This window comes from Rhopilema esculentum, chromosome 11 (genome assembly GCF_057945365.1).
Source record: "Rhopilema esculentum isolate cy_ngs chromosome 11, ASM5794536v1, whole genome shotgun sequence".
Classification (NCBI taxonomy): Eukaryota; Metazoa; Cnidaria; class Scyphozoa; order Rhizostomeae; family Rhizostomatidae; genus Rhopilema; species Rhopilema esculentum.
In genome coordinates, this window is record NC_142825.1 from 540,517 (window position 1) to 552,020 (window position 11,504).

The 11,504-nt window shown below is 35.8% G+C and overlaps 1 protein-coding gene across 1 annotated transcript; it reads left to right on the forward strand.

Annotated features, from left to right (window-relative positions):
* Nucleotides 1-3,477: 3,477 nt before the first annotated feature.
* LOC148958764 (uncharacterized) lies at nucleotides 3,478-7,765 on the forward strand. Its single transcript, XM_089111578.1, has 2 exons — nucleotides 3,478-6,396; nucleotides 7,381-7,765. The coding sequence occupies exons 1-2, from the start codon at nucleotides 5,978-5,980 to the stop codon at nucleotides 7,391-7,393; spliced, it is 432 nt and encodes a 143-aa protein (XP_088967704.1). The 5' UTR covers nucleotides 3,478-5,977; the 3' UTR covers nucleotides 7,394-7,765.
* Nucleotides 7,766-11,504: the final 3,739 nt, after the last annotated feature.

Consider the following 11,504-nt stretch of genomic DNA (forward strand, 5'->3'; position numbering starts at 1 on the left):
TCTCAACTGGGTTTTGTGTTGCTCAACTTCTGGAGAACCAGCAGCTTGCTCTTGACACCTTTCAATCCACACTTTGTTTGCTGCACATACTTCCTCGGTTATCAAAGGTCCTCTTCTTTCCCCATTGATTTGCAGTTTTCTTTGATTCTAATAATCCATGCTATTATACAAATTGCTTTCTTATAGGAGAATCGTTGCATCAAGTCCTCAAATCCTGACTCCATACTAATTGCTGTTGCTAAAACTTCGTTGACTTTCCTTGCTTCAATCTCGCTTTCGTCTAAGGGAACTGTGTTAATATCATCTGGCCATTGATCTTCCAGAAAAAGCCAAGTAGTGCCTTTTCACCAGTTTTCTTGCTGTTGCAATTTTGTGGCTGAGCAGCCACGACTTCCAATGTCTGCAGGGTTCTATTCTCGAGGTACCTGTTTCCACATAATGAATTCTTTAGATCTGATCTACTTCACTCTGTTGTTAACAAATTGTTTGTAATTACCTTCGCCTTTGATCTAATGAAGGGCTATTTTGCTGTCTATCCATGCAATTGTACTTATCACTGGCAACCCTCCCAAAGCATCTTTTACATTTTCTAACAGATAACCTGCCATGTGTGATGCCACAAGCTCTAGTTTTGGAATAGTTGTGTCTTTCTTTGCCAGTCGTGATTTTGCATCAATGATGCCTACACCGTAGCCTGATGGTTGGATTGTTGGGATTTTCCATTCATGCCAGCGCATTCAATATAGCACTGCAACACATGCTTTTCATGTAGAGATTTGTTTTTTCTTCTTGTTAATTCATAGAGTAACTTGCGTAATTAATGTTTGTGTAGGTATCTGTAATAGACTTGGTTAACGAAGTGTTGGGCTGACTCAGGCTAATCATGGGCTGACTCAAGCTATTCATCAGTCTAAACAAACAGCTTAACAACATTTATTAATCTGCATATGCATTTTTAAGTTATTCATAAAAATCTTTGACGTAAAATTTGTATGCTGTTTTTCTATATGCTGATTGGTAGACATATTTGGCTCGTGTAGATTAAAACTATATAAAACGTACAATTGTAAGGCAAGAAGTGACAGAAAACGGCGATAGAGAGATAGATAATAAGTAGGTGTACAATGAAGAAGGATTGGATACAACTGTTGTGTTTCCTTTAGTGTTCTCTTGGCACATTAAATCTCTGAACAGATAGTATATACAGCTGCTGAAATTCCTTTTTCATTTGGGTCACCAAATGCATGCAGCTCAATTGAATGAATGTCTTCTCTGTAGAAACACAGGCTTCTGTTCATTTCCATTTTTGTTGGCAGACTCCCACAGAACTGTTTAAACTGCTACTACTTAGGAGTATACGATTCAATGTTGCATTAGAGCATAGCTAGAGTAAACTTTCCAAAAAGTTTTCTAACCTATGGCTGCAGGGTGCCTGTGTAACAGCCTCTTAGCCTACATTACAGTATTTTGTTATGTTATGTATGTTATGAAAGTGAATGAATTGAGAACTCAAAATAGGGGTTAGGGCTAGAGTTGACAATTTGCCAATCCTTGCCCCAACCAAAGAGCAATTTACTCTTGCATATAGCGTACAATATTTCTACGAAAATAAAATGATTTCAAGGATTTTTAGATAAAACAATAGGATTTCTACCAAAATGATCGAGAGCTTAACCCCCCTGTTTCAGTGACCCAGGTTCCTCCCCCCCCCCATGGCGCTGCTCTTGTAAAATTGAAAATTGGTATCAAGCTTTTCCAAGGACATAACTGTATTGGTTGCTGGTTGGCCGTTTTCAAGCGCCTTCCCCATGCCAGTTAAACTGGTCTGGTGCAACCTTTTGGCAATATTGAAATAAGTCTGAGAGCATAAAGGTGTGAGTTAAATCCAGTAACACCAAAGAGAAAATTACAGTAGTTGTTAATAAGACAATGTGCAATCAAGAAAATGACAAACTTGGTAACTTGCTGGCCCACGCATTTCAAAAAACACCAAGCAAATGCCTTTCACACGCCAGCTCAATACGTGAAAACTTTTGTTCCTCATTGAATGGAAGCATAAATATGTGATCTTAATTGTGACACCAGAAACAAAAGCTTGCTGTTAATCAGGAAATGTGCAATAAAAGAAAATTGGAAATTGCAAAGTTCACCTCACCTCAATTCTTCGTAACAAAAAAAGTGGAATCATCAGTAGGACGAGTTTCGATTTCATTACCATCGTAACACACAAGGCAAGTGGTTTTATGTTATTTTCTAGTACTTTATTTGTGGAGATGTTAATAATTAAAAGTATCTGATCAATTTTGAAATTGTAGATTACTTAACATATCTGGTTCATATCTTTACTTAATAAAATTAACTAATTGACAAATTAGGATCTGCACAATCTTTCTTCCATAACATCAACAAAATGCCAGAATTTGCAGTCGTTGTGTGGGAATTCAAGTATGGCCAAAATATTACTTCCGTTGAATCGCTCTAAACTCATCTTCTCATTAGAGAAATGATTAGAAATGAGTTGGGAAAGGAAATTGTAAAAATGCAGCATAAACAAGATTTTTATTCTGGCTACATTGACAGTCTTAATAGTAAGTTTAGTTAATGTTTACTTTGTAGGTATATGGTATGAATAATTTGCAATTGATTTTCACTTATCTGCCTGAAGTGTGGCTATAAACTGGTTTTATTAATTATAACCAAACAAATTGCCAGCCTTGTTACATTAATAATTTAACTTTTTGCAATTCTTGCAATCTGTTCTTTACATAATGGATTTTTACAAAATTTTCCATTGTTCTTACAGAGGATTAATTATTAAACCTTCTCAAAATGAAGAAAAAAAGAAAACTAAAGACTGCCAGAAAACAAAAGACATGTAATTGTCCAAGTTTTTTACCCTACTTTGACTTTTTCCACAGAAAGATCATAGCGTTTAGCATATATTTTTCAATACAAGAAATAGTCCCTTTTACACCTTGTTTTCAGGAAGGAATCATCCAGTGAAAAGGAGCCTCCAAAAAAAGGTGTTCTGCGGATATCTGGAGAGTAGTTCAGAAGAGGAGCTTACAACCAGTAACCAGAAAAACCTCAAGGTAACTGTTTGTACCCTGAATGTTTGTCATATGGTTATGAGCATTTAAACAAAACATTCAATTTCTTAATAACCTTGGATATTAATTTAAGGTTAATATTAATGTAAGATATTAATCTTAATAACCTTATAAATTTTTTCTCAATTCCTCAAAAATTATCATTATGCATCTTATACAAAATCATAATACGTTGTCATATTTTTAAACATTTTGAAAATTAATCCATTGTTTTTATAACCAAGCTTTAGAAACCAGTCAATTTTTTGAAAATGCTTAAATGATGTTACTTAACGATTTCTTGCAGATTGTTGTTGCGTAAATGGTTTTTTATCTTAAGCTCTCTTTCAATTGTCACTCCAGGAACAAGCTGTTCGTCAAACTCCCACTTTGGAAGCTTTGGAAATTCAAAGCATGTGGAGACCATTGGCAACATCCACACGAAGACAAGGTAATTTACTATGGTACTCATTCTCCCTCCGAAATGATGCAGGCTCTAAATCTGAAGCCAGTGATGACTGCAGTATTGTTAATTATCCAGGAATGCAAATATTTGCATTCTAATTGCATTCATATATAAATTGTATATATATCAGTTATATATGACAATCGTATCTCATAATCATATTATGTTATTACTCTACACAATCAAAGTTATGTTTGATATGTTTTTATACTGTGAATATGAAGGTAACTGTTGATCTGTTGGTCTTTTCATGCTTCTTCTGATATATTGCAACAAAGAAAAATTAAATTGAATCTATTGGCATTTTCATTTTTTTCAGCCTCAGACCTGTCCATGTTTTTGGATGAAGGAGATCCAGCATCCCTTCCAGGATCAGCATTTGTGCCAAAATCTGATCTAGAACACTATGTTTTAAAGGCAGAGTTTTCAGAGGTGAAGGCACAGCTTCTTAACGTAAAAATTCAAGTTAGTGACATGGAGAAAAAATTGAAGTCTCTAAGAAAGAAAGGTGTGGCAGAAGCTTTAGACTCAGGAGATGTTTAAAGTTCGGAAAATAAAGTTCAAAAGGCCATAAGCTGTGTACCCCATGGAAGAATTTTTGATTCTATGCTAGCAGCCATGGAGGCTGTATTCACATGGGAGGAAATTGCAGGCTGCTCAATATCTGGCAAGCCTGCAAATAGCAAACCCAAACAGAAGTCTGTGCTAAATCCAGCAAAGTCTCGTCTGGCAGCAAGTATACTTTGCCAAAACCTTGATGAACTCAAGGAGCGACTTGTGCTCACAGTAAAAGTCCATGCTGTGCAGAAGCATGTTAAAGCTATATTGAAGAAGAAAGAAAACAGAAGTTAACTTTAATATTTTAAAAGAACTTTAAGATTTAATGTGAACATTGTTTGAATAAGATTATATAATTTTGAATTGTTTAATTATATTTTTCAAATAAATCAGTTTTCAGATTTTTATGCTCTTTATGTCAAATATAAAAAAACATGAGCAAAGAAAGGTGGAGAGAAGCAGTGGTTGATGGCTTGATCATGGTTGGTTGCTATGTTTGAACCATGGTTTGATCATGGTTGAGTGGATTGTGTAATATTTTCTTTTAATTTTCATGCAAATTTTAATTCAGTTTAGGAGAAGTTCAAAAGTCAAATGTGAGGCATTGTTGAACCATGGTTTGATTCTGGTCAAGTGACATGGTTGAACCATGGTTTGATCATTGTCAAGAGACATGGTTGAACCATGGTTTGATTGTTGTCAAGAGACATGGTTGAATCGTGGTTCAATCAAGGTCAAGTGACATGGTTGAACCATGGTTTGATCATTGTCAAGAAACATGGTTGAATCATGGTTCGATCATGATCAAGTGACATGGTTGAGCCATGGTTTGATCATTGTCAAGAAACATGGTTGAATCATGGTTCGATCATGATCAAGTGCCATGGTTGAGCCATGTTTCAAACCAAATTTACCAGCAAATTGCACTTACTGTAAAGATTCATATTTGTGTTTTCAAAAATTCAAATATTTTTATGTTTGATATACCCTAATTTGACAAATTGCCAAAAGAGCTATATGCCATGGTCTAACCATGGAAAAACATGGTTGAAACATATTGGTTGAACTGTGGTTAAGCCATGGTTCAAACATGAACAAGTAGCCATGGTTTTGCTATGGTCTGCCCATGGTTGAAACTCAAATCATAAAAAAATTGAGCATTCCAAAATTGTTTAAAATAATCTCAAACATTTAAACTTTATATAATTACTCAAGCAAATCTATGAAAAATTAAAAATTTTGAAATGTTAGACATGGTTCAGCAATGGTTGAACAATATATCACATTTAAAATTTGTGGTTCTACCATGGTTAACCATGGTCATTTCATTGCTCAACGATGGTAGGAAATGGTTGACAACCATGGTGTCACCATTGTCAGCCATGGTTGAGCAATGGTTTTGTCACAGAGGGACCCTACAGAACGGTCATCATTTTGGGATAGTTTTCCTTAACAATTCATGAATCTCAAGGCTTGACTCCTATCGACCAATTTAAATACATACAGAAATCGCTTCTTGGTGAAGCCTCTTAAAAGATATCAGGTCTTCCACTCACAAGTGAAAATTATCAAATTGCGGTAGACTTATTGGGAAAACGATATGGAAATCGTCGAATAATCATTTAAGCCTTAATATAATCATATGGGAGCCTTAATGGATTTACCAAGGACTGAAAACGGAGTGGATTTAAAGAAATTTCGTCAAATGTACAACAAAGTTGAAAGCACTGTTTGCAGCTTTAATAGAATTGGTGTATCTGCAAAAAGCTACAAAACTATCCTGACGACTTCTTATCTCGAGATGGTTGAAACTCGAGAAAACTATCGAATGAATGGGATTTAGAAGGACTTTTATTAGCGTACAATGCAGAAATTTTACTACCAGCAAAGTTTGCTTATGAACCTATTGGTGGTGCTACAAATACAAAAACAGTTGGATCAAACACTGCTTGTCAACAACAAGAAACGAGAAAGGAGTGCAAACGATGGAATACCATCTTGTTTATTTTGTGGGCAGAAGCATTTTTCTTCAAGCTGCAGAAAGGACTCAAATCCTGACGCACGGAAGCAGATATTTCATGAGAAACATGTTTTCCTTGTTTACCTGGTGAACATGTTAGCAGATTTTGCAAAAGCAACACTAGCTGCTTCAAATGCCAAGGAAAGCACCATGTTGCAATTTGTGGCTCAAAAGCTTACAGTTACGCAAGTTTTACAAAAGCAAGAGAAACAGTCCACAAGGAAACTGTCGTTGCGCCTCGGTCACCGCCCACATAACCATGGGTAAGTACTTTGCTAGCGTCTTGCAGAAAAGGTAATCATTAAAGATATCGGGAACGTAAGTGGGACATTAAAAACGTGCAATTCAATTCAAATTGCCATCAAAGGAGCAGATAACCTAACTTTGTTTATTATACTTTTGTGGTAGACAATATTTGTAGCCCGGTTGCTAATCAAGCCTTAGACATAGCCAAACTGAAATATCCCCACATAAAAGATTTGCCTTTTGCTGCTTAAGGTAGAGGCATGGATGAATTTGAAGTTGACATATTGATTGGGGCGGACCACATTTGGCAGTTCATGTTAGATCACATAGTACGGGGGGAGCAACTCCCTCTGGAATAGGCAGGAGCAACTCCCTCTGGAATAGACAGGAAAAGAACAGCAGCAACTCCATTGAACCCAAAAGCAAATAAAAGAGGTCTTACTGACCTGATGAATGTGGCACAATAGCTTTGAAAAATATTACGAAAGGGGAGAGGAAGCAAGAAGGTGAAGATGATGCAGACATATTTGGCAAACTTGTTGCTAACGGTCTACATCGGATAGCCAACCAAGGAGTGTGATAATATACAAAATTGCAAATTCAAAACATCTTGTTCCTCGCCCAGTTTCCCAACCGTCTGCAACAACCTATGCACCCAATGCAGTCACAATCTATATCATTTCTACACAATCAAGGAATGCAAATTCCTGGAGCCCCTACGTCAAACCCTGTTACAAGATATTTTGAATTGGGGATCTTATCGCAGACCGAAAACTTTTAAAATTTACTGAAAAATATATGCTGTTAACTTTAAGTAATTGTCTTTCAGACTTCCATGTATAGCCTCTATAAAGTCTCTGGGATAATTGTACTCATAGTACAAGGCACACGGTACAAGTATTCAATATCTTGATGAGAATTTACTGTAATTTGTATTAAAAAGACGTTTACAAAAGCATATGTCTGTCTGTTTTCTTAGTAATCACATTTTTATTTCATAGAATATTGCTATAGCCCATGTAAGGAAGGGAGAGGTGAGTGAAGGAGACACCAGTCCTACAGTCATTTAATTTCTATGACCCATACATTGTTAACATCCTTGAATACGTAAAATCACAGTGTATATGATCTAAATTTGATAATCCATACTTTGTCAAAATTTCTATCACTATCAGTTGATGTTATGAGATATTGAAAGTGGTAATACCTGAAGCCAAGAAGCGCAGCGTCAGTGACAAACGTTCTTTGGGGGAAATCGGCTCTCCCATGTTAGTACTTTGCCATTGAATTTTTGGGGCCACTTTCTCAAGAAGCTGTTGGAAACTTTCATTTCATGATTGAAAGTATTCTGCAAATTCAATCTCAAAGGGAAGTTTTAAGAAATTGTAGAATTGCAGAATTTCTATCACTATCAGTTGATGTTATGAGATATTGAAAGTGGTAATACCTGAAGCCAAGAAGCGCAGCGTCAGTGACAAACGTTCTTTGGGGGAAATCGGCTCTCCCATGTTAGTACTTTGCCATTGAATTTTTGGGGCCACTTTCTCAAGAAGCTGTTGGAAACTTTCATTTCATGATTGAAAGTATTCTGCAAATTCAATCTCAAAGCGAAGTTTTAAGAAATTGTAGAATGCACTTATCCAAAGAACGCTTCAAGAGCATCTCCTCCATCTCTTGGGCCTAATGCTCAAGTACAGCATATCTTCAGCAGCCTCAGCCTTATTAAAACAGAAAGAAGCAGCGTAATGAAGAAAAAGGATCTAAAAAGAAGCTGTACTTCATTTTTGCAGATTAACCTCAAATTGGTTTTTGCAAAAAGATGATTCACCCAAAAACTTTAAATCCAGAAATATTATTTTCCCCAAACTTAATTTCCTTACACTTTCATGCCATCATTTGCTCTCACTTTGTTATGATAAAATGTGTATATGATAATCGATTTCATTGTTAATGAATTTTCTATACAGAAATAGTCGTTCAAAAAATTAAAGTTTTCTTCTGAACGCAGCCTCACTTGTTGCACTGATGCAAACAAGATATTCCTTGGAAAATTCTGGACATTCAGCAAAAGGCTTTGTTATCAGTAAAGACTTGTTGTCACTGCTTTCAAAAATGAAAGCAAATGCAACGGATGAAGAAACAAAAGATGCATGTTTGAGATGTTGTTTGATAATTTGAGATGTTATATAGATAGAGATAATGATATAAAAATATATAGAGATGCTGTTGATAATAAGTCTGAGTAGACATTTCAAACACCTGAGTAGACAAAGTGAACAAGACTTGGGGTTGGTTGCTAAGACATTAATACTTCGATAAACAATTCAGCAATTCAGGAAGTTTGAGCAAAAAAAAGGAAAAAAGAAGAGAATTTTGTCCTAGACTAATGGAATACCTAACACACTGGTATACCTAAAGCCTAGCGCACATAGACAGGACATATAGCCTGACAATCTGACATTCAATATAATGTTTGCTTTCTCAACAGATTCTTGTAGTAGGGAGTCCCAGCTTTCATAGTCTGCCAGGAGACTTTTTTGAAAGTGCCTGGGTATCACGTGACTAGTGACGTTTTTAATTGTTTTTGTTAATTGTCTTGCAAGTTTTTAATTGATGTATATTTAAGCATGATTTGCCGCCATCAGTATTTTCATTATGACGTTTGTGGTGCAGGGAGAGTCCTTCTTTCCTTGTACGACGAATGTGAGATTTGGGAAGGATCTCCAGCAGTTGAAAGTCTGTCAAATGGCATAGAAAGTAGCATAGGTATAAGCTTTACAATTTCCTCTGCAAATGTAGAAAAAGATGAAGATCTATTAACAGATCAAAGTTTCAGTGAAACAGCTAACTCAGAAAATCTAGAAACTTCTGCAAAAGATGACAACAAGGAAGAATCAACAGTTCCAAAAGACATGGGGAATGCAAACAGGAATCTTATTCAGCATTTGAAAGAAAGAAAAGATTCAAAGCTATCTAAGAGTTTGTCTGTCGATGCTCAGCTGCTTGTCATAGCCAATCAAGAAATAAAGCTTAAAAAAGGAGGCCCTTGGAAAAAATCGAGGAGGGAGACAAAAAACATGAGCCAAACATGAAAATGTTTGCAGAGAGCATGAATACATTACCAAATGTTATGTCAAGTGGCTTTGGAATGCTCCAAAGGTTGATGTTCCGCAAAAATGGATTTTTAAATCAACCACAAATGCAAAGCTATAGATTCCCCCCACACAGCTACCAGCAGAATGATTGGGGCATGCAGTTTGAATCTCAGGAAAACTCCCAAAGTCAAGGAGCATCTCTGATTAGAGAGGTTTTGGAGGATGAGCTTTAAAAACCCCAACAAAACAATTGAATGAATTTAGAGTACACACTTAATGCTAAATATACCCAACTATTAGCTCTAGCTAAATATTATCTAGATATTATTTCAAATTTTGCGTGCATGCAAGAAATTTTAGAAGATGGGAACATTGAAACAATGTTCCAGCCCTATCAAGATTATCCACTGGCATCTTCCTCCGAGGAAGACGGTGGGAAAATGGCCATGCCGACATCAACGCAATTCCTTTGCAAACTCTAGAAGAGAGATTTGCTAGAAAACAAGCCGTGGATGATTGATAATTAGCTTGAAGTTTGTAATATGAAGCATAAATGCAGCATTGAATTTAGCAATCATCTATCAGTATGGCCTGTGTCGCAGACCAAAGCAAAAATTTAATGCATGTAAAGTAATGGCCTAAATTTATTTGTTTGGTGTCGATGTAGCAAATGCAAGGCTGAAAATCTTGTTGGTGCCTGTGAGTTTGGATGCTGCTGGGAGGTGTCACAGGTAATCAGAAAGCTAAGCATGTAGAAGTCTGAGATGGGTTGTGTTTCAGATCCTAGCTTTTCCAGAATCGGCATGGTCATCGATTTCTTCTTGAAGCTTTGAGAATATGATGTATTCTTTGTAGTTGTGAATTACTATCGTTAACTATTGATTCCAAGTTGCGTTGGCTATCTCTATAGGATCTCTCAGATAGAGCAGCTAGCAGAGTGTTTAGCCTTGCTGCAGCAGCTACAGAGCTTAAAAATGCAAACAGAGAAGATAGTATGATGTTTTGAAGACTTTCATCCATGATAGTCCAGGAAACAGCGGAAATAACATTAAATATTAACAAAAGCGCGCCAATTTTTTCTATATAATTATATATTTTTTAAAATATTTTTTATAGTCTTTTGGTATAAATTTTCCCTTACCTTCCAGGTGGTTGAAAACGGAGAATGTTGTAGGGAGGAAGAGAAGGTATGTTCGCAATCCTGTGTACTATTTTGCATGAAAACAAATCAAATTGTTCATTTTGTTAATTTCCTTCTTAGTCAGGCTAGAATGTACGTCAGACGTAACTGGATGTACTGCTTGAGTTAATTTTAGGCTGGACTTTACTTTGTTTGCAATTTCACTTCTTATCACCATATTCTTTGAACATTACGCTCTGTTGCACTCAATGAATATTGCATCAAATGTGATTATTCTAAATTGATCTTAGGGTTTAAGTTCTCTTCAAGACGATTTTGAATAATATATTTCAATATCTTCAGTGCTACTATACTAGCAAATTAAAAGATTTTAATTTTTCCATTTAACAGTTTTGATATTTAGTCAGTTTGACAACAATAATTTTACCCTATCAACCGTTACTCTCTACGTCTCAGAAATAATTATATATTTTCAAAATATTGTTTATAGTCTTTTGGTATAAATTTTCCCTTACCTTCCAGGAGGTAGAAAACGGAGAATCCTTGGCGGGGAGAAAGGAGGTATCATCGCATTCCTTTCTATTATTTCACATGAATTTTTAGAAGCAGTGATTTTAGAATAATTTTATGATTTTCGATGATATCTCTTCAGTTTGACAACAATAATTGTACCCTATCAACCATTACCCTTCATGATGATAGGCAGCTTAAAAAAGGTTGACTGTTTGCTCATTGTCAAGTTACGTTTCAGTAATGGCAAAATATAGCAAAATCTGATTACAGTTTTCTGGTGTATATTTTCGCTTACCTTATAGGAGGTTAAAGAAGAACTTAAAATCTTTCTAGGAGGAAGAGAAAAGGTATGCTCTCATTGCTTTGTATTAATTCA

What these genes read in the sequence shown, in the direction of transcription:
- LOC148958764 (XM_089111578.1), top strand. Translation starts at nt 5,978, where the DNA reads ATGCAGAAATTTTACTACCAGCAAAGTTTGCTTATGAACCTATTGGTG.